General features: G+C 41.0%; 1 protein-coding gene across 4 annotated transcripts; it reads right to left on the reverse strand.

The window, feature by feature from the left end:
- Positions 1 to 5,277: 5,277 nt before the first annotated feature.
- cpeb2 (cytoplasmic polyadenylation element binding protein 2) lies at positions 5,278 to 27,880 on the reverse strand. Of its 4 annotated transcripts, XM_007550749.2 has the most exons (11): positions 26,339 to 27,880; positions 20,163 to 20,441; positions 15,298 to 15,388; positions 12,111 to 12,161; positions 10,723 to 10,746; positions 8,543 to 8,716; positions 8,340 to 8,429; positions 6,967 to 7,085; positions 6,741 to 6,855; positions 5,873 to 6,054; positions 5,278 to 5,790 (listed from the first exon to the last, which is right to left on the reverse strand). In XM_007550749.2, exons 1-11 carry the CDS (start codon positions 27,227 to 27,229, stop codon positions 5,563 to 5,565), a joined length of 2,244 nt encoding a protein of 747 aa, XP_007550811.1. In that variant the 5' UTR covers positions 27,230 to 27,880; the 3' UTR covers positions 5,278 to 5,562. The 4 variants fall into 4 exon arrangements, with proteins under 4 accessions (XP_007550811.1, XP_007550812.1, XP_007550813.1 ...); XM_007550750.2 differs by lacking the exon at positions 10,723 to 10,746; XM_007550751.2 differs by lacking the exon at positions 12,111 to 12,161 and having other exon boundaries at positions 26,339 to 27,879.

A 27,880-nucleotide genomic window follows, 5' to 3' on the forward strand; every position in this document is an offset into this window, starting at 1 on the left:
AACTATTGCTGGTGAACATAATCTTGTCTGAGAAATGGTGAACAAACTAAACAGAGCCCTCATTTGAGTGTGAGATCTAACTTGAAGACCAACGAAGAGCTCAGGGATCTAAAAAAAAAAAAAAGACCAAAAAAGTTATTTGGAGCATTTGTTTTAATGAAGAAGGTGGATTATTCAGACGAGACACAGCAGAACTTGGCTTGCAGAACACGAGCCAGGTGATCTGTGAGTGGTCTTACACTTCAAAACTTGACATGTACAGGGGGTTTTGCAATAAAACGAAATATGTTTTAAATGAAATTTTATGAGTGTCAGAGATCCAACACAATCCCAAAAACCATTTTTTTTTCTGAGGGTTGGAAGTAGACCTGTGGTGCTATACTAGATGATTGCACAAAATAATATGTCATTTGACTGAGGGTGGAGAGGATAGTTAAGGCCTCACTGATAAGAACAGAAAATGTGCTTCTAAAATGGCACTAATTATTCACTTTACTCACTGATAAGTAAGTAAAGTGCAACATAGCTTATTTGCTTTTGTGCAAAATATTTTAAATTACACAAGAAATTGCACTTTTAGATACTTTTTCTCAATGTCAGCATATGAAGAAAACAAAAAAAGTTGATCTAAAAGTTTTATATAAAAATGTTTAAAACAGAAAATAGACTAGAGCATAACATCAAATATTTAAACCCTACAAGACATGATACTCTCTAGTAGACCTGAAGGCTCTTTGTAAATATGAACCAATAAAAATGCAGCCAACAGGAAGTCAGCGCAGTCAGCACTTTAACATGCTCACTCTTTCCCACTATTGCTAAAAGATGAGCAGTGGATGTTGCTGCTGTGTACAATAAAGGCGCAACTGATCTAAACGTAGTTATGACTTGTTTTTTAAATCTGGAAGGCAGGAATCTGTTTTTGTTAAGTGTCAACTGTACTGTCTGATTTTAGCTAAAAGGGCGACTTGGCTCGCCACTGTGGGCGCCATTCCATCTGGGGGTGGCACAAGAACTCAAAGACAAAAAGAAATGATTTGTCAGGTGAACCCCAGACACATTTTTTATTAGTATCTGGTAAACAATTTTTGATCCGATGCTGGCCTAAAAGTCTGTTTTTGTTTTTGAATCAGATCAAATTTGATAACTTTTGTTCACCATCGAATATACAAAGCTAAACTCTAAAGTATGCTATTTGTGAAAAGGTGTATGAAAACTGCAATATACTGTCAAGTAGAAACGGTCTCAAATATTCTGCACTGATTACTGCTCATTAAATTTTATGGATTTATTAGCCTTTGCTTTGCTTCTGAAGACAAAGAAAATCGTTTATTAAAAAAAGAAAAATCTCTAATCCTTTTTATGAGCCAATTTTCATGAAGGGTCTCAAGAGAAATGCGTCTTTGACGGGGAAAAACACACTGGGTCAGATTGTGTCCAAACAGAATGGGTCTTTATTCAGGAAGTGAAAGAAAAGAAGATTGTAATCAACACCCCATTTAAATACAAAACCAACAAAAATAAAAATAACCATGATATTCATCTTGCATATCAAAGAACCATTCAGTAATAATCGCAATCCAAACACCTTATAGACCGCTTTGTGAATCTATACACAAACTTTGATTTAGAAATTAGTCACTTTACCAATAAAATTACAAATATTTAGCTTTAAAAATAATCAAAAACTCAAAAATATCTCAGCAGTTAGCATCTCAAATATATTATGTGTGTCCACATAAAAATACAAATAAACCTCCACAAAAACAATGACATTTAAATATGACGAATTATTCCAAAGAAAAAATAAAGAAAAAAAGTCTGCTACTGTTAAACGAAAAATAAAAACGCAGGACAAAACAAGATGAAAGGAAATAGAAATACGCATGAAAAAGTCTCTCCTTTTGTTAGCAAAACACTATTCAAAATAACTACAATCATTTACATCAGTACAAAGATATCTGGATTTAAAAATACTCGCAATGAAAAAACGGGGTTCGTTTTTCTGACGGTAAAAAATGACACTGTGGATCAGAAATCTGCAAAATATGCAATGAAAAAAATAAATCTGCATTTTAAAAAGGTCTACACTGTAGTTCTTACTTTTATACAAACATTAGAAACAGTATTGCACATCACAACACAGAGTCGAGGTTAGTCGGCCTTTCAAAATGTGTTATATTCAAGTTTCAGAGCATCTACGAGGACAGGCAGCCGGGGCCTCGATGCAACGGGGGGAGGAAGGAAGTGGGGGTTCGGAGGGGGGCGAGAATGTCAAGTGTCTTCCCAGATTTAAAGAAAACCTTCATGTTTCCTTCCTTCAAACAACATGTGCCTCGCGTATCAAAATAAGAATCAACTGTGTATCAAAAACGTCTGATGGCGTTGCTAATGAAATGATTCCTCTGAACCTTTGGGGTATAATTCATTGGTTGGGGACAGTGGGGGTGGGGATTGGGGAAAATAAATTGTCATATTAGTCCTATTTAAATAGAAAAATACAATCAAAATCAAAAAATCTTTTTTCTCGTCTACAAAAATAGTGAAATAAATACGCTTTTACAAAAACAAAAGAACAAAACGAGGACACGTACAGAACAAACAAACAGTGTTTCAACATAGAAAATAAAAAAAGGAAAAAGAACCGCACGAAAACAGTTACGAGTCAAGTGTTACAGGTGACGATATTCACACATCATCGGGGTAACTAAAGGGAGGGAGACGGGTCGAGGTCGTTTCCATCGCTTCTCACTTTTTTTTTTTGTCCTTTTCGGACTCCTGCTCCTCTCAACAACCAAATTACACTCAAATATATCAGGAAAAAAAATCTGGGATTCTGGCTCTAATCACAGAGAACATAGATAACTTAAGACCACTGCATCACGCTACACCTTAAATAAGTAATCGTGGGGGGGGAAAAAAAAAAAAAAAAAAAAATCATCTTTACAGTTATAATAAATAGGTGGAGTCCACGTTTGCACTGAAATCATTAGGAGGGGGGAGTGAATAGAAAAGTAGTGCATAATAATAATAATAATAATAATAATAATAATAATATATTATCAAAAAACATCTCAAAGAGCCAGTGAAGGGTAAGTAGTCGTCGACACAAACAGTTTAAATTATACGAACCACCTATAATAAGAATATATAAGCTTTGAGTTTCCGTCCCGTTAAGGTTTCGTAACAGCACACACTTGACTAACACTGAAGACCACACTTTGGGGGGCGGGGACGGGTTTGGGTTGGGACAGGGTGGACACCGAAATCACGACGACACAGGAGCGACACACGTGTACGGTAACTGAGTGGGCGGCCGGGGCGGGGCGGCCGTCCAAACAGAAAAGATTGTCCCTAAACGGTTTAAGTCGAAACGTCTTTCGAAGGGTCGAGGCGGAAACCGACAGAAACGAGTAGAAACCAACGATTAGTTTTTTTTTTTTTTTACTAAAGTCATCGTCCTTGCTGTAAGAGCGCAGGGCGGGAGATGATTCGTTGTCAGGTTTCCGTAAAACTGCGGCACTCGGTCGCATGGCGTGGAGCTGTGACTGTTACATTACAAAATATACGGAGCTTTGCAAACATATTCACACCCCTATATATACTTAGATTTAAAAAAAAATTAATTCATGTTACAACCACACACTTCCACGTATCCGTTTGGGATTTCATGTGACAGACCAACACAAAGCAGAGCATAACTGCAGAGTAGAAGGACAACGCTCCACGGCTTGCAATTTTGGGAAAACAAGGTCACCTGAAATCAGTGGACTAAAGATGACTCCAAACATTGAGCCAGAAATTGGCGTTCACATGTGCTCTCCATCTCAACAGAATGGCCTGCTTCTTTATTTCTCAAAAGAAATGTCAGACTGCACGTGTAATTTTCCTCCGTTTCAGAAACCTGCAATACTTCCCATTGGCCTATAACACATCGATGGTGGTTGTAGTGAGAAAAATGTCCGAGGGGTATGAGTACTTTTGCAAAACGCCGCATGCGGGCCGATGTAGGATGCTTAATAATGTCACTCTTGTGTTTGCATCTGTTTCTGCCATAGAGCTGCAGTCTCAGATCACTTGGGGACCGTTCAGAGGTCCGACCGAAGGAAAAGCGAAGGCATGTAGTTGAATTTATCTCTACGTAATCTGTTGATAACTAAACTAGAGCTATCACACTAAGAACAATCACACAGCACATGGACAACACAAACCACTGAACACCACTCTGCTTTTGAGATTTTTTTTTGTCTATACAAGGCGCCACGTCACCAAAGGATGGCGTCTACTAAGTCTACATTAGAACCGATATCACTTGTTTTTGTATTGATAGTATGTAAACAGATCAAACAACAGAGAAACATCGATGCATGCAAGTTTATGTACGTTTTTTTTCTTCTTCTTACCTAACTTCTTTTTATTTTTTCCTTGTCATTTAGGAATCTGCAGTTGATGATCATGCTACCCAGTACAGAATTTCAGTTTTGAAGCCTTTTTAAAATAGGATTTCAGTGATCAGCTGTTTTGGTTTATTATATCTTTCTCACATCTATCCTGCATGCTACTTCTGCAGCTACAAGCCTATTGTGGTTTGCATGCACTCTTAACTCTTTCTGTGGCGCCGTTAAGTGGTTGAGTGCATACTGCATTTCATTTTACATGATTCGGGTTTAAATATAACACCAACATATCTATTCATATATATTTATATATAGCAGCAAAGCTTCTAAAATAGCTTTTTTTTTCTTCTTAAGTATAAATGTTAGCAGAAAACCGGATTTTGTGTTTTGAGGTATCACTCTACAGGTTAGAATGAGCACAAAAAATAACCTTTTCTTCTTCTGGGTTTTTTTTCTCCTTTCAATAATCTCTCTAAAAAGTAAAAACAAAACAAAACAAAAAACAAAAACAACAAGAGAGCCCGTGGCGGCATTAGAAAGTAACGCTTGTTTCCACGTCAGACGGCGTGTCGGTTTTGAGCTTCCTATCGTTTTTTGCTACCTTTGGTTAAATCACCTGCGGCACGTGTCAACGTTAGAGAATCGAGGTCTTTTTTTTCTTTCCCCGGAAACAAGTGTGCACTGAACGCACTGTGTGGTTGCTAGCAGCAGACAGACAGACAGACAAGCTGCCCCCATGCAAAAAACATTCCTGTTTCTACTTTAAATCTCACATACAAAAATAATAAAAGTAATCACAATAATAATCATAATAATAATAATAATAATAATAATGATAATAATAATAAAAAAAGCTACAAAAATCAATCTCTTTTTTTTCTTTTAAATCTCCTCTTAGAAAAAGATGAAAGTACCACAAAAGAGTTGTAGAGTTGTCAGAGCCTGAGATGTGAGGGGGGTTTTGGTGAAAAACTGAGGCTTGCGGTGTTTGGCTGCTACAAAAGATATATAGCTATATATAGTATATATTGTATAGTGTTGCGCACTTGATTATACTGATAGCTTAGTTTAGCAGGAGAGGCAGAGCCAGACTCTTTTTCCCGTTAGCCGGTATTTCCCTTAACTCTGACCGTCACCGCTGGATGTGGAGCCCCCCCGCCCCCTGTTAGTTCCAGCGGAAGTGAATCTGGCGCGGGCGGTCGGCGCCCTCCTTCACCAGGGGCTTGTGAAACTCTCGCCCTGCGCGGGAGTGGATGTTGGCCCAGCAGAACTCGCAGTAGTACTGGAGACAAGTGACGTTAGCGCAGAAGAAGGGAGCAAATTTCCCGCCACAGCGAGCGCCCTGGCACTCGTCACACAGCTGGTCGTCCAGGACGTAGGGCTTCACCTCCACCTGCATTTTCAACGATAAATTGTGTGAGTGTCACATCTTAAATGACTAGGTGTGTGGGAATTGTTAATAAAACAAACTGTACCCGCTTATCGATGTCTCCATGTTGCAGCTGGACGAATCTTGCACTGATGGCAGCGATGTAACTCTGCTGATTGGAGAAGGCCACCCGCCCCGCCCCCTTGGGGTACTTGAGCTCTGGATCTGTGTCGATTCCTGCGTAGCACACTCCACCGTAGAGGCGGTCCATGATCATGGCCAGCTCAACTAAACAAAGGCCAAGAATATTAAAAAAGAAAAGTTAACATGACATAATAGCAGTTGTGGGCACAGCTAGCTAAAAAGTTAGTTTCTCTAACCCTAAAACACTAATCATAAACAATAGTTACACAAATGCTAAAGCGCTAAGCCAACACAGTACTTAGTATAAGCTAATGCTAAAGCATTAAGCTAACATGATATTTAGCAGAAGCTAATGCTGAAGTGCTAACTTCAATTGAAATTATATGATGTCAGCCCTTGAAATGCTACAAAGGCAGACATATAAGCTCAGTTGAGGAAATTAGAACTGAGGAAACAGAACTACAGCATGAACAGTCTCCACACACTTAAAAATAAGAGCATGAACGATTAGCTTGAAGAATTCATCTTAACAGTAGATAAATTGTCACAGATGTCAAACTTTATTCAACTGAAAGCTTACAAAACAGCCAAGAGAATCAGTACTTTATAATTCCCCAGAAAAAACATTTTTTTAGGGGAGAGTAAGCTTGCTAAACGTTTTCAATGTTAGCAAAAATGCTAAAGCGCTAAACCAAGAAATAGCATCACTCTTAGCACATTAGTAGAAGAGAGACCACAATCGGATAACAGGCTGTCCCACTATGGCTGCAGTCAGGATAGTTTTGTTATTTCATGTTGTTGTCTACTAAAACACAGTCAGGGGTACGTACTTGCTCTCAGGGGACGAGGGACGCCTCCCACAAAGATGGTTTTACGGGGATCGAGAGGCTGTGATCCGTCCATCACAAAATCACTGTCGCTCAGGTTCCATGGTCGGATTTGCACCTGCAGTCAAACACGACGCAAGTTTGACTCACATCTCTTGATAAGACGTGAAACCTGTTCACGACAACTCCTTTTTGTTCCTGCCAGAGAGCTGCTGGGCGTTGAACTCACTGGTTTGTCCTTGATGGTGGGGCTGGAAACACACAGGTAGAGCTTCCCATCCTCCTCCATGCACGCGTCAATCAGGGCCTGCACCGAGCTCTCCTCCTGGAACAGCAGGAAGGCGTATCCTTGGACAAACACACACACACACACAAGGTCTTAATGAGGATTCAGTTCAAAAACATCACTTTGCACAACCTACTAGGGCCAACAGGAAAGCATTTAATCTTCTCCCTTAACATTTCACCAGAGTGGATCATAGAGAAAGGGATATGTGAGCCTTCCTCTTTGAGAAATCTGTATCTGATGAGCCACTTCTGTGTTCAGTATATTTTGGGTTGTTATCTTGTTGGAAGACCCAGTGGGTTTGGTCCAGCCTTTTCTGTCTGTTCTTAAAATGATCCAGGATTAGTTGAACATGTTGGCCAAAATACGTTGTAATTTTCCTAGTAACTAAAAAAAAATGCTGTTTGTGATTCACCAAAACTTATAATTATGTCAAAAATGTACGTCTTATGTTTTATTTCTCACCGGTCGAAGTTGGGAATGTTAGGGCTACTAACTGCTTTCCATTGGATATTTCTTGATTTATGAAAATCTCTACAATATTTGAACGCAGAGCTCCTCCATTATGACTAATATTACAATCATGATTATTTTGGTCAGCAGTGATTTTAATGAGTTTCGAAAAACAGCACATTTATCACACTTGAATAACAATGAATGGCCCTGAAACACAACATTTCCCCTGATGTCTTTTTGAATGGGAGGCCTAAGCCTCCCATAAAAAAACAAGTATTTATCCATATCCAGGCTAATAAATGTAGAAAATATATATCAATTGCATAAACTCCAGCCCCTTTTTGCACACGTTTCTCATAAATCACTTCATGTTTCAATGTCGGCTGGCTAATCAGATTTGTCGTGTTGACGTGTGGTGCAGAAACCCTGGAGTAGAAAATCCTGCACATCAAGCATCTCTCTGCCATGTTTGATTGAGCTACATTTTCAAAATAAATGGGTCCAGCTTCCAGAACAAGACAATGACATCATCTACTATGTTTTTCCTATTTTGGATTAATGATTCGGGGTAATGGGTTTCTGTGTGATCATATTTACACCCCGGAGGGGAAACTCGACGTCATGGATTATTTACCAGAAATTGAAAATGACTGCTGGAGGCGAGGCTAAGCAGGGCGGATGATGGATGTTAGCGGGTGCTAATAATTGTGACACCAGTGATTCTACTAAATTATTTCTTAATTTGGGATTTTTTCCCACTAAATAAAGATTTTACTTTAAGGATTTTTTTGTTCTTTCTTAGATGTCAACATTTATAAAAAATGTTTATGATATATGTTGTTCATGTGTTTTGTCGATACCTTTAGGTGGAAAGTAGGATTTGCTCTCAGCTTTGTGTGGCCAGTCGACCACCAGGTGACCAAAGCGACGGAAGCTTGAGGTGATTTCATCTGAATCGACGTGTAGAAAGAAAAAACCAAAAAAAACAAAATAGACAGATGTAAGAAGTGAAAGACGGAACAGAAAAAAACCCCAGACGTGGAGCCGGTCTGGTCATCCTCACCTTCGTCTATGTCAGGAGGCAAGCCCCCCACAAACACCTTACGAGAGAAGCGCTCGATGCGCTCCCCGTTTTGGTGGGGGTAGCAGTTGGGGGAGCCGAGGACTCCAGGGACACCCTGGTTGCCGTGGCCATCGTCGAGGAGATTGTCGTCGATCGGGAAGAGAGAGGAGCGTCCTGGCAGAGACGAACAGAAAGGTGAGACAAGCGGGAATTTGCAGAAAGCGCCCCGGCGGTGCTGCCTCTTTAAGGGAGCATCATTTCTCCTCTTTACAGAGGGACAGATTAGAGAGTAAAGCGCTCTATAAAATAACCTGTCCACTTTCATCGCACTGCAACGCCGAGACAAAGCAGCAGCTTAAAGCGAGGATTATGTGCAGTTTCGTTTTTGGCAGATCTGTGACTGTGACACGCAATAATCTGCCCTCTGCGTGGAGCCGCATGGCCGATGAGGCAGGGCTGAAAAGCTGGGAATGAAATCATGTGACCTCCGAAGTGTTCAGTTTATTATCCGTCCAAATAAAAATAATTAAACTGATAACAGAAAAATCATGTTTTCATCTAAAATTTCATTACCAGCTTTGCCAAAGGCAAATATATTCAATGTAATCTTTTGTAATTACGTTGAAACTATTTGTGGCCTGTTAGCCTAAAAAAAAAAAAAACAATTAAGTGGTCCGCCAACTGTGAATATACAAAAACACAAAAAAATGTAATTAACTAAACAAGGTTGAATTACAAACTGAAGCAGCTTAGAGATAGAAAATGTTACGGATAAGGAAAGAATATATGAGGCTCTCTCAAAAATTTTAAGAGTAATTTGATTTGGATTAAAAAAATAAAAAATACTGAACCAAACTTAAGGTGCCCCAAAAAGTATTCACACTCCTTAAACTTTTCCCATTTTGTCCAGAAACCTGAATGTACCTCACTGGAATTTTATGTGACCGACACAAGAAGAGCATATTTACATTATTCAACCCCATTACTTTGATGCCTCTAAATAATATCCAGCAGGCCTGGATGTAATTTAACCACAGTATGAATTCAGGTGATTTTAAAACATGGTCAGGATCAAAGGGCTTGAATACTTTAAGTCACAAAGTCGGTCCTGTAAACTCAGAAAGTGTTGAAACCTGCAGCACCTGCCTGTCAACAACCGACTCACATTCAGCTGCATGTGGCCAAAATGTTAGGCACACATATGTCAGGGCTGCACTGTGGAACAGAACAACCTGAATGTAATCCACATTCTGCAGAACCGGGCCTGGTGGGTGACCTTTTACAGAGAAGGACAAAACAAACTATCAAGAGCTAAAATTTTAGGGCTCTTGTCATGTTTTGAAAATCCAATCTGTTATCTAAAACGCCTGAAAAGAGATTTTTAATCAACCAGACATTCCATGTCTACGTCACTAACATCTGAAGAACTCAATAGTTACCAAGCAGTTTCCCAGACATGTTGTTACTATTTATGTTAAAGTTGCAAACCTGGCATTAATGTTAATTCTTACGCTGAGGACACTTAGCTTTACATTTCTGCATCTCCTGATAACCGAAAAGCAACAGTTTAAACTGTATTTTACATTTTGACATGTTCATCAGAGACGTTTATCCAGCTTAACCAGGGAAAGACTACAGTTTCCATTAATGGCACAAACCTTTAGAGCCAGAAACTAATAACACAACTTTGAAGCACTGGAAATGAACACCTTAGATTGAGTAAAAACTAAGTTTTTTAGTTTATTTTAATCTGAATTTTATAATTTTGTATGTTTTTTATCAACTGAAGACCATTTTCCTCCTAATTTAATGCACAGGAGCTAATGCGCATTTATATAAAAAGCTAAGCTGATTACTGATTGATCTACAGAATGTAAAAACACCTAAACAACAATAACTACATGTTTCAAATCAAATATTTACTACTAATGGAAAGAGAATAACAGTCTGGAAACCACTGTTATCATTCTTACTTGGTAAGTAAAATAATTGTGTTGTGTTTTTTTGTGTACAGCAAAGGGGGAAAAGGAAGTTTCTTCCTAAAAACAAATAAAAAAACCCCAACATGTTCTAAAACCTAAAATCCAAAATACAGCGAGTTCTCGCTCCAGACTGAAAGCCCATTTACAGTATGCAGGAAAACATGCCACAGGAGAAGACAGACACATCGCAGTATTTACCTCGACGTCTCCCATAGCTTCTGGCTGCATGTAGAAAAGTACAAGAGGGCAAAGTTCAGCCGTGCAAACATTTTAGACTTTAATCTGCAATTATCTCATAACTTTATCCAACTACAAATCAACTGACTTCAGTAATTAGTTAACAGGATGAAATGGCCTGCCTAAAAGTGAACCATTTGCAGTATCTCAAGAACATTTAGACTGCAGAGGAGCAAGAGAGAGCAAAACGTCGTCTGCTGTGAAATATGCTGAGTATGTTGGCAGCATTTTAGAAATCTCAGAGTTGAGTAAAGGAGCTTAATTTTCTAGATCAGTGGTGTCCAACTCATTGTCGTTTTGGGCCAAAGCAAGATCATAAATGCTCTTAAAGGGCCGGTTGTGCCAGAATGTATCGATAAAACCTGAACACAAACTGTTCAAATATCAATAAATAATATTATTAAATATCTTTTCAGTCCTTCCAGGATTTTGTGATTTTGTTTTTTTTTTGCAATAAAAATCAAAGTGTTTGTGGTGCTAATTTGGATTTTTTTTTTAAGCAAAATCTGCAATAAGCTCCAAATTATGTATTCAGGCTAAAAAGTAATACAAGGGGATTTGTTGATTTTTGCATGAATTTCCACGATAATTCTCAAGAAACTGGAGGGACTGATTGATATAATTTGACAGTAAACATATAAAAAATTGCATTAATTTGACTGATGACATAAAATGTGAGCACAATTGGTGTTTAGTCTAGAACCCAGAGGGCCACACAAGAAGCTACGGCGGGCCGGATTTGGCCCATGGGCCTCTAGTTTGACACATGCCTTCTAGACCAGGGGTGTCCAAAGCAGGTCCTGGAGGCCCAGCATCCTGCATGTTTTATTCTCTCCCTGGTTTAGCACACCTGCATCAAATGATGGGTCAGTAGAGGCCTAAGGAGAACACTGACTTGCTGAGGAGGTTGTTACTACCACTAGGGAGAGAACTAAAACATGCAGGATGCCGGGCCTCCAGGACCGACTATGGACACCCCTGTTCTAGATGGTCCAAACGGGCTTGTGCTAAGTTGAGATTTTAAATTGAAACGATTTAGATTTTTTCTTATACTTAGAACAAATGAAAACAAAAACATTTAGATTTTTTTTATTAAAAGGCATGCATGCGAGTCTGTCCCCACAGCTAGACATAACAATGTAGATCAGCTTCTGAGAGTATTAATACTAAGGCATCTACAGTATGTTTCCCTTAAAAATGTGACAGCATTTTAAAATAGAAAGCCTTGAAGAGTTACACAAGGAGCCCTGCAGGTGGTGAAGTGTGAGTCTAACGAGGTCAAAGAGTAACGGGGGATGCAGCGAGGGGAGCGGGAGACACAGAGGGAGACGACGCTTCCAGATAATTACCATTGAGCATGAGAAGGCCGTCGGCCCCGGGGTTAGGGCAGCCCACACGGCCTGACATGAGAAACACACATGTTACAAACTCAGACACACACCAAAGAAATACAAATACAGATACCAATGAGGGGGAAAGCGGAGGGAGAGGGCAGGATGAGGGAGACGCATTTACATGGCAACTGATGCAGAAACAACAAACAGGAAGAGCACAGCTGTGTGCTGCAGGCAAAAATGATACAAATGTTGATTAAAAAAAAAAGAGAACATTTATGACATTTTTTTTCACTAATTACATTGATTTTTATTTTTATTATTTTTAGAACAGGTGAATCTTTGCTTTTGTTAAAGCTGGCTTCATGCTGGAAATACTGGTATTCACTTAATGATCTGTCTTATTTATGGTTTTGGTTGTGTGTGGTTTCTACTTCTTTTTGATTTATTGTTTTTGGTTTTGTGTTTTATTTTGGATATTTAAAATCTCTTCCTGTTCTAGTCTTTGAGAGAGGGAACTTGCATTATTATCCCATTAACAACATATTACTTGGAAATGGTCTCAAAACGACAATATTATCGTTTACCGCGATCATTTTTGGGACAATTTATTGTCCAGCAAAACGTGTTATAGTGACAGGTCCAAATGGGATTTTTATGCAGTAACCAGCATACAGAGCAGGATGTTTTAGTATTATTTAATATTTAAATGGTATCTAGTTACTGTCAAAGCTCTGAAGCATGCAGTGTCTTATTGTCATATCCTCTCACTGAGCATTTGTATTCAGCCTCCCTTTGTCAATACTTGGTTGAGTCACCTTTTCTCTACAGTCACATCTGCAGGTCTTTTGGGAGTTTGCAAAACCACAGTTTGGAATTTTATACATGTTCTTCTTGTATAGCGCGTTGAGTGGTCAGTATGTCTGAAACAGCGCTATATAAGTTAGTTTAATCTAGGAATTTTGAGGAACAGCTGTATTTACGCTAAGTTACACACACAGGATGTGTCTGAAGATAAATGGTTCAAGTGCATCAGAGTAAGGGGGGCTGGATAGAAATGCACACCAGATACTTTCCAGATTTTCATTTGTAAAAGACAAAAAAAGAAAACCATGTTCATCATTTTTATACCTCTTTACAGTTTTGTTGTACTACACCACATAAAATCCTACTTAAATCAGAGTTTCTGCAGGTTTCACCTACTCAAATTTAAGACTTTTTAAGACTGTTACAACCATTTTCAATTAAATTTACGACCAGGTAAAGACTTGTAAGACTAATGTTTGAATGCCTTGTTTAAAATCCAGTGAACTTCCGATTTCAGAGTTTTTATGTCGCATTAGCATCAGTCACCGTTTTCTGGGGCGCTTCAGCCATGTAACTTCAAAACTGTGACTTTTCTGGGATCTGCTTTTTGCACAGCATGCACAACAAATTAAGCTATGGAGTTAGCTAGCAAGGGTATTAGCAGCTAGTTAGCAGTAGCCTCAACCACCTCAAGTCACAGAATGCAATGAAGATGATTAGATGACAAAGTTGTTTGAGAAAAAAACAACATATACAAGATAAAAATAGTCTTGCCATGACAAAACATAAGAGCTGTGATTTTTACTGAATTTAAGACAGTTTAAGGCCTTAATTTGAATACTTTTAAGAGTTTTTATGGCTGCGCGGATTCTCTGAGAATTCACAGAGATTTGTAGTTGTCATGTGACGAATGATGAAAAGACTCGTAGTTCCTGTTGTGAGGAATTAGCACCAACTACGTCGCTTTTTAAGTTACCTAATCATTGTTTTTAGGTTACTGTTGGTGCAGGTTCATCTGCATAACCATTTGCAAGTGAATTCTGAGAATTTGCAGAAGATGTGACTTCTGAATCTTCTTCTTCAGGTCGTCTGACCTGTACTGACCAGTTTCACGCAGTGAAACTGGTCAGTACAGGTCAGACGTGAAACTGCATTTGCATGACAAGAATACAAGGCAGGACACTTTGGCTTGGATTTGCCAAAACTCCAGCACATAAGCTGCAGATGAGTCATGGTGGAGCAGATAATGGGCTCGTCTGCGTTTCATTTTTGTTTATCTACCAAAGCGGAAAAAAATCTGAAATGTTTCATTCGTAGCTGGAAAACATTAAATAAACCTCAACAGCTTAAAAAGTTCTTAGCTTCTTTATGCTAACAAGCTAATGAAACCTGATAATTTTACCATGTGCTCTGATGTTTAAAAGCTGCTAAGCATAATAAAGTGGTAACACTGTAAATAGCCTGTCAGGGCCTTGTAAGCCGTCATCCCTCTCAACTCCCCTCTTGGCTGTCATAAACAGTGTGTGAAAGGGTGATCTCATCTAAAATTAGCCCGCCCCCCTCCCGTCTTCTTTTTTGCTCTGCACACTGGGCCATGTCCTGTCCATCTGTTCAAGCAGGAAATCCCCCTCCCCATCCCAAAGAAAAAAAAAATCTAGCTCATGGAAGAAGAGCACAGGTGGATCGCTAATAAAACCGAAAGGAATGACGGCGCTTATTGCTTGTCCACAAACAAATCAGTAACCAAAGCAGACGTGCCTGCTTGTGCCACCCGTGTTCTTCCTCTGTTCTTTCAATATTGTAAAGTGAGAGCGTATATGGCTCACACGGCTGTAAATGAGCCACTGGCAGGCGGTGGCGGCGGCGGCGGAGACGGCGACTGAGAAAAAGGAGGAGGAAGAGGAGGAGGGCGCGAGGGTGCAGTCATCTGACACTTCTACTCTGATGTTCAGCAGCTGAGCGCGGGAGGCCAGGACAGTGTCGCACTCTCTGCCTGTCGCTGTCAAACCATTAGAAATAATTCAGAAGAAGCCCAGAGCTCATTCTGAATCTGTTGAATTTCCAAAGGCTGAGCAGTCAGAAAACAGGCTTCTCTTCTTACTCTTACTGAAGCACAAAAAAACACACAACAAACCAAAACAGCAGGCCGGTTCTGCTGGCCAGGTTAAGCCAGCCACCAGATCAGAGCTTTAAGGGTCAGTTGAACGTGCAGCTGGTGGCACCGGCATTAAGCTCTCAGCGGGGAGGTAAATAAGCCCGCGTGTGGAAAAAAACAACACGGCTGTGGGAGAAACAGGCTTGTCGGCTCCTGGAGACGATTTCCCGTGCGAGATCGCCTTCCTCTGACCCCCCCGCCCACGACGGGCAGAGACCAAAAGAGAAAAGGCCGCCTTACCTTTTATCGGGTCCTGCTCCACTCGCATGATGTTGATCAGGGAGCTCTCCAAGGAGTGCATGTTCAGGCTGTCGTACATTCTGGAGCGGTCCTGGAAAAATAAAAGTATAAAAAATAAAAGGGGGGGATGTTTGTTAATTTGCCAGACATAAATGAAGCACACTCACCATGATGCATGTGTAAATCTATCACAGATTTGTGATTTTGGCTTGTGAGTATTAAAGCCTCTGAAACGTGGCTGTTGGGCTTAGCATGCAGGGGACCGTAGATTCAGATTAACATTCTTTCCATATTTATTCAATTAGAGGGCCTGGAGGTGAGCCAGTGAGGGGCTGGACAACTATAAGGAACTGAGTTGTATACAAAAAGATGTCAGTGTACATATTCTTTTGTTGATGTTTTTTTCTTTTGCAGTTTGTCACGTAATAACAGGCATGTGATACAACACAAGAAAGTTGAAAAATGCTCAACTTTAGTCGACGTTGATGTTCATTGTTTCAACTTTCACCTGTCGCCATTGTTGCATAAATAAAGGAAGGCCTGCTAAAGGCCATTAGTGAACATCTGCATCATGTGGATTAAAGGAACACAGCAGGCTAGCAGTATTAGATTATAAAAAAAACTACATCCCAAACTTGGACCAATCAGCTGACAGGAATACTACATGACATGCCGTCTACAAAGAAAGCAAGAAAGGCCATAGATAGGAAAGATTGGAGCAGTGTGGGGGTGGTTATGTTAAGCAGGGAAACTGCTGAGGTTTGATTGGAAGATACAAATACAGGACAATCCTGATGGAAAACCTGTTTGAATGGCTGAAAAAAGACTGAAAAAGACGTGATACTGGAGTGAAAGTTCACCTTCCAGTGGGATGACAACCCTAAACCTACAGGCCAGAGCTACAAAGGAACGGATTAGATCATAGCATGTTGGCGTGTTTGAATGGCCTAGTCAAAGTCCAGCCTGAATTCAGTGAAGAATCTGTGAGAATGTATGTTCACGACAATCTCCGTTCAGAATTTTGCCAAGAAAAATCTGGAAAAACTTCAGCAACAGATGCTTCAAGTGTTGAATCAGAACACAAACGCACAACAGTATTTATTTATATTTAATCATAAAAAAATGTGAAAACCTGGAATCCTTCCATTTCCAGGTTGTTGTTTTTTTTGCAAGACTTTGCATCAGTCTGTCGCACGAAATTGAAAGTATTCAAAGGACGTTAATACTTCTGCAAGGTTCTGCACGATGCAAGGTTGAAATATAATTAGTTTGATCTCATTCAGTACAAATGAATGACTAAAACATCATTTTATGAAGCCGTGAGGTACAAAGTACAAGAATGAAAAAGCATCCTTAGAAATTTCTCAGAGGTTTTCAGTCTTAAAATAGAGACGAATCCGCCCTTTGGTCCTGCTAACGTGTCAGATATGCAAGCAGAGACACCTAGCATGTTCAAACACGAAGATAAAGCAATATCTTTACTGGAAGAAATACTTCAAAATTTGACTGAACCGATTCGTTAGTAGCAAAAGTTGATTCTGTTATTGACGATTAATTTCAGCCCAAACTAAATTTGGTTGGGGAATTATTCTGACTTCTGACACCGAGAGCAGAGATGACTCTCTCTCTCTCTCTCTCTCTCTTACCGTCGTCAGTCTGAATCCCATGTGACTGTGGAAAGGTGATGCTGCGTAGATGCGCTCTGTCAGCCACTGCCAAACGTTAAACAGAAAAGGAAGGAAGGAAGGAAAAGACTTGGAATCTGAAAAATTTCTGGGTCTGACACTGTTTATGGAAATTCATCCATGAAGTCAGGCCTGCTTCCTGGAATGGTAGCGTTGTTCTTCTTGGCACCGATACGACTAAAAATACAAACTCATAGCAACAGTCGCACAACTTGGCGGCAACCTCATTCGGGCTGATATCATTAGTTTAATTTGAATGAGTCATATATGACCCAGTTAACGAACGTAGGAAAAACTAACCGTCTGACAAGGCCTCAGTAAGTGTAGATTATTAAGCAAACCCTTTAGGAGAGACGAAATGTGACACTTTGGTTCAGTGTTCAGATGTAACTTTGTGATTTTCTCTCAGTATTTTCTGCCCGAATGGCTTCATAAGGGAATTTAACAAGAAAAACATCAGGTCTTTAGCTAAAGGACAGCTTGACGGAGTCTGGAGAATGTCTGGACAACTGCATCCCGATACTGTCCAGAGTTTGCCTCCGAGAACAGACGACTGCAGCCTGTTAATAGCACAGCATGCAGAACACACAATACTTCTTCCTCTAAGTTCCCTAATCAGTCGTCAGTCAAACCTGTCGTCACACTGGCTTCGGTAGCCAAAAGGAAACACTAAGTTTGAGATCAAGTCAGGCCAGTTCTTACTAAATTTGTTCCTAAATGCTTCTCGTCCAGGTGTTGATGAGTTGTCTATTTTAGCACTGCAGTGAATTTGAGGAAAAAAAAGCTTAGATTAGATGTTTTGATTTGGTTTATTTGAGTCATTAGGCAATTTACGTGATGCAGAATAAGTGAAACGTAAGTGCTTTTCTTTTACTCAGGTGGATTTTACATCCAAAATGATAGTTTTGGAAAATAAAGTGCAGTTATTGTAAGAAAAAAATGCAAATATGAATGGAAAGAGTCTATGTAGAAAGAACCAACATGCAGAGATGGAAAAATTGTTCAGTCCATGATCAAATTTTCTCTAAATAGCTTCTGACCAATGATCAGGAAATACATTTGATTCAAACTCCCACTGTTTTGTTCTGTAAGTGCATCTTTATTTGCTATCTTTAATTGTAAAAAAACAATAAAGTTTACACACACAAAAAACAGTATGTGTGTATGAAAATTAGGAAGTTAACAAAAATGAGAAACTGGTCCTGCCAGTCAAACTCTGAACCTCAAAACTGAACAGTCTGTTTCAGCAAAAGATCTGATATACATGAGGTGTTAAATTAAACAAGTTTTGCAAATTGTGTCAGAGTTGGCACGGAATAAGAGGACATGTTGGATCAGCAAATTTCAGTCTGAGCCAACGCAGTAAAACCCAACGATTGATCACATCTTTCCAGGCATGACAGGATACGCCAAACATCCACAAAGACGACAGACACTCCAAAAAGAGTCAACTTTCCTCTGAAGGATGTCGACTTCAGTTGTTGCTTAAACTTTCCTTTCGGCTTTCATTTGATTTGAGTTCAGACTCAGTTACAGCCATTATTGTTCCCAAAGGGACAGACTGGTTTACAATTTGATTACAGGATCAATTCACATTTTCCTGGTGAATGGAAACTCAGCTGTTGTTTCCTCCAATATCTAATTTTAGTGGCTGAGTTTCCCTTTAGAGGAATAACGTTCAGGTACCAGAAGAACAAATTCACAGAAATTGTTAGAAACAAAGACGTGAATTAGTGATTTAGCTCTTCAGAGTGCCTTGAAATACTCTTCTCCCTTGAGCCTTCTCCATATTTTATTACATTAAAACCACAAACTTCAATGCATTTTGTTGGGGTTTTGTCTCGTAGATCAACACAAAGCAGTATATAAAGTGTGAGGCGGGAGGAAAATGACAAATAGTTTTGGTAGTAATTTCCGAATTAAAATGTGAAAAGTGTTCAGCTCCCTTGAGTCAATGTCTGTCTGTACGTCACTTCAAACTCAATGCTGCCACCACCATGTTCCTGACTCTAATATTAAATTACAGATTTGTGAAAAACGTGACTGACAGCTGTCAAAAAGAAAACATTTAGTTTTCTTTTTGACAGCTCCAGAGTTACAGTGACCGCCAGGCTGCTTCTCTGATTGACGGTTCATTGTCGGATTATGTCTTGGTATTCTGACAGATGTACTCTACTCTTTTCGTTTTCAGATAAAGGACAGAACAGGGCTCTCTGTGACATGTTTAAATCTTCAGATGTTGTCGTAAAACCTAACCCTACTTGTTATTTTCTGACATCTGCTGTGATCCTTGCGCTTCAAGATGCTGTTTGTTCGCTCATGTCCTCCAATAAACCGCTGAGACCTTCACAAGAAACCTGGATTTATACCGACATTAAGGTAGCATTCACACCAGCCCCATTTAGTCTGCTGTAATCGGACTCAAATTGGTTTGTCTAGAAAGTCCAGTTTGTTTGTGGAGGTGTAAATGTGAAATTAAATTCTGATGCTGACCAGAAAAGCGAACTCTGGTCTGGCTTAAAACCTGTCTCGGTTTGATCGAAACGAACTCTAGAGCAGTTTCAATACATATGTGAACACAAGTGGACCTGAATCTGCTCTAAAAGCAGGAAGTGGACAATAGTGCAGGGCATTCTGGGCAAATGCAACAAAAATAAACACACTAATCTAGTGCTAGCAGGAGAACTGCCTCATGGTTGTTTGCCAAGCTGCTAAAACCTGACACTACTCCATTTTTGTTGGCATTTTCCAAAGAAGGAAGCTGCTTTCAGTGTCATCTTCAGAGGTTTTCATGCAGTTCCCTTCAATGGTTCTTGGTGAAGCGCCACCACAGGTAAGGAGGGGAATCATTTCACACAGTGCAGTGTGAAAGTGAACCGCACCAGCTGAACATGTAATAAATGTTGCAACTTTGGTTCCCAATTGAACCCAGTCTACCGGACTATCAGGTGTGAAAACATCCTGAATTACATGTTGACCCTTTGTGCTTTTCTATGGCATAAAAACCTGGAAAATGTATTGACTTTTGTGACTATAAAGCGACAAAATGGGACATTTGAGAAGAGAACAGGAAAGACAAAAACTCAACATTATGATTGGGTTAATATGCGCATCGATGCGAGCATGAACTAATGCAGTTTAACATAAATGCTGAAATCGTGTGAACAGCTGAGCTCATACCTGCAGGGGTAACATGGTGTTGCTGTTGCTGTCCGTGCGAAACATGTTCTCCTCCATCCAGGACTTCGGCCCCAGGGAACCTCCGGAGCGCGGGAACTTGGGCGGAGCAATGACGTTGCTGGAGAAGGGCTTCTTCAGGGGCGAGGCGTGACTGACAGAGCCAGGCACGCCCATGGCGCTGCCTCTGCGGTGGTCCCGACCCCAAGACATGCCCCCGCCACCGCCGCCGCTCCAGCCGTTCCCCTGGTGGCTCCCCCACGGGGACGCTTTCACCATGGGCTGCGCCGGCAACAAGCGTGAGGTTAGATCAAACGCATAAATATGCCTCAAACAAGCAGCAAGTTTAATGCTCGGTTTAATCCCATCCCTTATTTCCCCTCGTCAGCCACTGCCGAACTTTATCTGCTTCTGTAATGGGTGGGTAGATAAGAAGATTTAGAGCTTTAAGACTAGTACTAAGTATATCGTGCCCTGCGACACCACCACTGTAACTTACACACTCTCTCCACCTGGACCTAGTGTCTTCTGCTTCAGCATCACCCTCTCAATCTTTTTTGGCTATGTCGTGTGGAAATCCTATCCAGAGGCATTAGGCTTTGTTTGTGACGAAGAGAATCAAAAATGTGAAATATAAGAGTGTACTTTGCTCAAAAATTCAAATCTGGTGTGTACTACTACCCCAACTGATAATTAATACTGTTACTGTTTTTGATCAGGTACAGGAGCAGAGCTGCAGCTAACAGTTATTTTAGTAATTGATTGTACTGACGATTAATTGGTTTTAAAAATTAGCACATTATGCTGATTTCTCATTTTGTACAATATTGAAAATACATACATGTAAATAATTAAATTATTTTTTCTTAAAAGAGAAAATAAACATTTTATTGCCTTTAAATTCAAGAACACAGCATTACTTTAGTTGGTAGCTAAGGACGCATCTGCAGATAAAAAACTACATCTAACATCAACATGTGTAAAGCCCTTTCTGGTTAACATCAGTGCATTGCAGGGCTAATCTGTTGACATTTTTTTTATTACCAGTTAATAATTGGACAGCAAAAGGTGCTTAATTAGAGATTTATTATTAAATAATTTGAACCAGGTAAAAATAAAACTATGCCACTAAGTTTGATATCTAGTAAGGTGGAGGAGGAGTTCTGTGTAAAATATATTTACAAACAAAGTTGTTTTCTTTATCTTAATTGCAAAATGTATTTTTTGTACAGTTTTGGCTTAATTACTGGTCTGAGGGTGTTGTTCTTTCAGCAAATTGCCTTTTTTTTTGTCAGTGTACTCCAATTAACAATTAATCAATTGCTAAATTAGTTGACAATTATTTCAACAATTAAAATAAGTAATCACAATTATTCTGATTAATTGTTTCAGTCCTATACAGGAGATAATGTGCGAAGGCCACAGTGTTTTTCTCAAGGAGAGAAATATTTAGAAAAATATTTCTAAATATTTTTCTAAAAGTGTGTTTCTTTTTTTTTTCTTTTTTACAAACTAGAGCATCATATTAAAAAAAAAAAAATCTAATCAGATGCTGGTCGCTTTGTGCTCACATCGTCCAGATGAGCAGAACGGCAGAACCTGCAGGAGACGACAGAGACGACGTACCGAGAAACCGTCTGCTCTGGCTCTGGTCAGAGGGTGGAAATAGAAAGATCGGATCATTTTGTGATCAGCAAACCACAGCGGCCCCTAAGTGCTCATGGGTCACGCTGACGACAACAACGCTGCGATGGTTTGAGTTGTTACTGAGGGAAGGAGATCCGAAGCTGGCTCCGTTCTGTTGAGAGAGGTGTTTAAAAAGAAGTCTGAGGAAAGAAAAGTATTTCCCATGGAGGCACATCAGAAGTCAACAGGAAACTGAATGTACTCTAGCAAAGTTTCCTCTATTTTATCCTTTTGAAGAATCAGAATCTGTCTGTCATGGAGCGTAATGGAACCTGACATGTCCAGAACTTTTTCTGGACATTTGCAGAGCTTTGAAAACCTCACAGCTAAGGTAAGCGAATGGACTCTCTACACACACACACGCACACACACGCATACACACACACACGCACGCACACACTCACACATGCACGCACGCACACACACTCACACACACACACACATTCACAAAAGTGAAATTCTTTTTAACTGCCAAGCCGTGTAAAGCCGACTGACCTATCTCACACCCAGTGTGACGTCGTCTCCGGCTCTAATATAATTAATCATTATTGGACATAAAGGCAGCTTAAGGTTTCCATATAGATGAATGAATGAATGAATTAATGATCTAATAAATTAACACATCTGACGATAAATCTTGAGTTTTTCCTTCTTGAATATTAAATTCAAATCCACAATTTTTTTAAAATGGAGCTTGGAGAGAAAAATAGTATCTTGTTATCTGATGCACCTTTATAATTTTATGTGTGCTAAAAGAAAAAAATGTGGAATGTATACAATCTGGTAAAGTAGCAAAAGTGTAAAAATGGAGTCTTAGGGCCAATGTAGACAAAGAAAACAAACTGGCTGCAGAAACGTAAACTTCTGTCAAAAAACTGAAATTTTGAGAATAATTTCAAACATTAGAAAAATCTTGGATATTTTCTGATATTGAAAAGTCATAAATTTGCAAGAAAATTTTTTTTTTCCAGGAGTGTATTCATAAATCTACACCATAAAGTCAGACGTTTGTTTAACAGAAGTACTCAAATGTTTAAGTGGTAAATACAGAAGATGTGCATCTATATACTTTTCACAGTGGTTTCTTTTTCTGAGCCAGAACGACACATACAGGGTTCAGACTCATCCTGAGCGCCTGAAACTGGATCCAGAATACACACCTGAGCCAGTGAGGAAGAAGCTGCAACATGGCTGCACCGAGTCTAAACCTGGGAAATGTCCTTCTAATAGTCTAGAGTCTAGATCCGCCACTTACACTTTGGAAAATATCCAGATACACATTTTCTAGATCTACTACACCAATTTTTGAGGACTTGTGGCATTTTTGGTGCAAATGTCTGATTTTGCAACATTAGTAAACTTCTGGGATTTTTCTTGCAAATTTCTGACTTCACAATGTCACGAATATCCATCCATCCATTTTCTTCCGCTTATCCGGGGTTGGGTCACGGGGGCAGCAGCTTCAGAAGGGAGGCCCAGACTTCCCTCACCCCAGCCACTTCTTCCAGCTCCTCTGGGGGAATCCCAAGATGTTCCCAGGCCAGCTGAGAAACATAGTCCCTCCAGCATGTCCTGGGTCTTGCCCGGGGCCTCATCCCAGTGGGACGTGCCTGGAACACCTCACCAGGGAGCCGTCCAGGAGGCATCCTTACCAGATGCCCGAGCCTCAACTGGCTCCTCTTGACGTGGAGGAGCATCGGCTCTACTCTGAGTCCCTCCCGGATGACCGAGCTTCTCACCCTATCTCTAAGGGAGAGCCCAGCCACCCTGCGGAGGGAACCCATTTCAGCCGCTTGTATCTGGGATCTCGTTCTTTCGGTCATGACCCAAAGCTCATGACCATAGATGAGGGTGGGAACGTAGATCGACCGGTAAATCGAGAGCTTTACTTTTTGACTCAGCTCTCTCTTCACCACGACAGACCGGTACAGCACCCGCTTCACAGCAGACGCTGCCCCAATCCGCCTGTTGATCTCCCAGGCGGATTGGGGCAGCCGCCTGGGAGATCTCCCGCTCCCTTCTTCCTTCATTCGTGAACAAGATCCCCAGATACTTAAACTCCTCCACTTGAGGCAGGACGACCCCCCTGACCCGGAGAAGGCACTCTACCCTTTTCCGTCACGAATATCCAGTTTTTTAATATAAATTTATGCCTTTAAATATTGAAAACTGGATTTTCAATATTTAATGAAATTTATGACTTTTCAACCCAACAGAACATTCAACTTTACTCATGTATAGATGTGAAATTAGTCTAAAAATTATGGAGATTTTGGGTGGTAATTTAGTCCTCTGTTTCTAATTATATATTTTTCTTTTATCTCCAATGACCCTAACACTCTGTTGTATAAAAGAGGTATCACAACATTCTCGTTATTGTTTTTGTTTTTTTTACATAGATTCCTTTCGCATAACCAGGAGGATTTTCCTTTACTAGTACTGCAGACTGTCAGTCATGTGAAAGAGACACACCTGGTCCTGTTTTTGAAAAGATTGTTTTACTTTTCTGTTTTTGTTAGTATGTCATAACAGTCATGACTCTGTCACACAGCAACAGTCTTCAGTCAGGGGCCTCTTGTGATTCACTGGAAGACAGACTGCTACCAAAGATCCTTCCTGCCCACAGCATCACTGCCCAAGAAAGTGGGATTATGAGTTACTTACGACAGTACTTATTTTCTCTTTTGTTACTTTTAACTGAACTGAATTTAAGTTAAATTGGGAAAAATCACATTTTTAATTCCTCCAGATAGGTCGTTCACTGTTCAATGTTTTATATAGTACTTAGAGTTAAATAGGAACTAACTTATTTAACTCTAAACTAGTTAAATAAAGCTAGGTCTCATTTAAGAACCAGCTTAAACAAGCTAGTTCTTTAAGCTAGCTCTTAAAACTAGCTTATTTAAACTAGTTTTTTATCAAAGAACTAGCTTAGTTCTTATCTAGTTCAGGTCAGACATTTACAAAAATTGGAATAAAAAAAACCCTTTGATGTGACGTCATAAGGAAAGAAAAATATAGGATTAGAGTGTCATCACAGTTTGTCTCAGTTCAGAAGTAAGCTTCTTCTGTGTTTCAAGATCCTAACGACGTCACCGCATGGAGAGAAGTCGACTTTCTGCCTTTTCTCGCCTGTCGATATGTTTTTGGATGAGTATTTGATCAGGGCGGAGCGAGGGTGGGGGGCGCGCCGCTGACAACAATCACATGATTGCCTTTGTTGCTTTTCATGCAAATATATTTACAATGGATTCAAAGAAGAGAAAAAAAAGGTTAAAGGGTGAAGAAACAACAACACTGCAGATGCATTTACAGGCACACCCAGTCAACTCACACACACACACACACACACCCAGTCAGTGTGCAAATCACATGAGAAACCTGAAGCTGAAGGCTACCAGGCTCATAAAGCTTCCTGTTGCAGAGCGGGGAGATTCGTGTGAGCCTCTGCCGTCTTTCCTCAGGGTGTGCCACGCCACCACCCGCAACACTGGATGTTTTCATTTCACCCAAAAATAAATAAATAAAATAAAATAAATGAGCACCCATTTAGGACGCGGAAAAAACCCTGCGAGCCTTTGTATTCCCACCGAGCGAACCACAAGACAGGGATGGTCCGGCGCCATGTGACTGCATCCCACTGCCAGCTTCCAGGGGAGAACAACAGGAAGATTCAGCGATGCTCAGAGTTCCAGCGTTCCCCCGCTCCTTCTTTATGCCTCAAGGGAAGAGACTCTAAGCCTTGCATAATGCATTATGAAAAGAAATATTTATCCCTCAAAGATCCTGGCAGCAGACTGGGGACATTTTTTTCTAACACCTACATACTGTCACAAGGTGTTTCCCACAGGGATGGAACGATTAATCGGAATAATCGCGTTGAATCGATTATTGAGATAATTTAGATAATTCAGCTAATTTAGTGATCGATTCAGCGTTAAATGGAGGACTCAAAAAAAGAAGTCGTTTTCTGAAAGAGCAACGTACTCAGAGCAGTAATTAATCCATAACTGTACAAAAAATTATATAAAGTTTCTATACACTATGTCGAACAGAAACATGTTGATGTTAGAAGTAATGTTTTAGCTGCATCCTTGGCTGCAAATGACCAAGCTTACTCCACAGGAATGCTATTTTATTGAAATTAAGCAATAAAATTTTTATTTCTTTTATAAAAAAAGGAACAATATTATTTATTTGGATGTTTTAATGTATTTCTAATAAAACACTTAGCTGAATGTGGCAATTTTTCATCCAATTAAAATGTCAGAATAATAGATAGACTAACCATAACTAAAATGATCGTTAGTTGCAGCCCTGTATCTCCATAATCTATAACATTGCTTCCATTAATAGACCCTCAATTTTGGCAATTTGAATACAATTAATTGAACTCCAGTGCGTTTTGAAGTACATTTTTCACTAATTCCTAGCTAATATCCTGCTACACAATGCACCGTCTTGCTATGAGAGGATGCTGCCCAGCTGCTCACCTGGTGTTGGTTGTAATTGTTCCTCTGCTGCAGGAAGGCCCCCTGCTGGGGGTGCATCTGGGGACTGACCGGGGACCTGCGGCTCTGCGGCTGCTGAGGAACGTTCATCTGAGGCGAGAACGGACCGCCGAAGCCCTGCACGTTAATCCCGGCGCACGGATTAGCCGACACCGGCGAAAAGCTCTGGAAGAAGGCCGGGTTGATGGAGGACGGGATGCCCGGGTAGAAGCTGTTCTCGGAGTCCGTGCTGGGCATCTGGCTGATGGCGTTCGCGTGCATGGGGTTGATGGAGTTGGCCGCCGGTGGGGGCGAGGAGCTGGTCTGCACGGACCAAGGGGTGCCGAAACCGGGGAGGGAGGGCGAGGACGGGCCGCTCTGGATCTCCTGGGAGGAGGGCAGGTTGGGGAAAGCGGCGCTGAGACCCCCGGACAGCATATTGCCGGTGCTGCTGCTGCTGCCATTGCCGTTATTCAAGTGGTGGGCGATGGGGGAGTCCATTTGGATCTCGTTCAGATTTACAGAGGGAGGCGATGGCGTCGCAGCATCGGCTTCGGCCGCCTCCACAGCAGAGTCGCGGGGGTCAGCGGCGCTGGAGAAGGGCTGCAGGTGACTGAAGCGCCCCTGGGGCGGGGGGGACTGCTCGGCCGGGGTGAACTCTAACTGCTGATGTATGCTTCGCTGAAGGTCACAGAGGGACTGCGTGTGGCAGAAATGCTCGGGGAAAGCGATCTTCTGGGTTAGGTGGCTGTAATCCGACGTGAAGGAGCTCAGCTGGCTCTCGGTCTGGATGGCTTGCTTCGCGGATTTGCTGACCGAGCCGCTGCTGCGGTCCTCCTCCTCGGCTGATGGGGGTAACTGCGCGGCTGTCACCCCCACAGGCTCATCCTGCATGTTGTGCTGATGCGCAGTAGCTGACAGGAAAAGAGGGACGCAGCGACGCTCGTGAAGGGCGAACCGAGGAATAAATTACTCTCGGGGAAACTGGCAGGGCGAGGCGCCGTATCCGTGCGGCGGCTAATTCTACGAATACCAAATTCGACGTTTTAATTCAGCATAAAAGCGTTTTAAATAATGTGTACATTCGACCGCCCGTGTGTCTGCGTGTGGTCCTTTCAGCGGGGGAAATATGAGTGAATTGGCTGGAGGTGGAGGGGGTCAGGCCTAGGCAGAAATACTCGCCTGGTTCTCGTCGTAATCTCTCCTCGTCTCGACGGTCTCACTATCTACCTAAACACCGAGCTGTTTCGGCCTGGTTACGCGTATCCTAGCCGGCGCGGCCCATTTCTGTCCGAACCTTGCTGCCCCCCTCCTCCGGTGACCGGCTGGGCTGCTGCGGCAGAGGATTAAAGATCCCCGACTCAAACCACGTCACGGCCGCATCACGCCTCCGTGCGCCCGCCTCGAGCCTGGAGCCGCAAAGAGAGCCGCATTGTTTACGTCACTTTTTCATTATTCATAAAGTGCAGTAGGCCTACACACCCTCACTACAGCCCCTAAAGTAGCCTACAGCTGGGCGAGGCACCATATATTACCGTATCGTTG

Source organism: Poecilia formosa, unplaced genomic scaffold (genome assembly GCF_000485575.1).
Source record: "Poecilia formosa unplaced genomic scaffold, Poecilia_formosa-5.1.2 Scaffold37, whole genome shotgun sequence".
NCBI lineage: Eukaryota > Metazoa > Chordata > Actinopteri > Cyprinodontiformes > Poeciliidae > Poecilia > Poecilia formosa.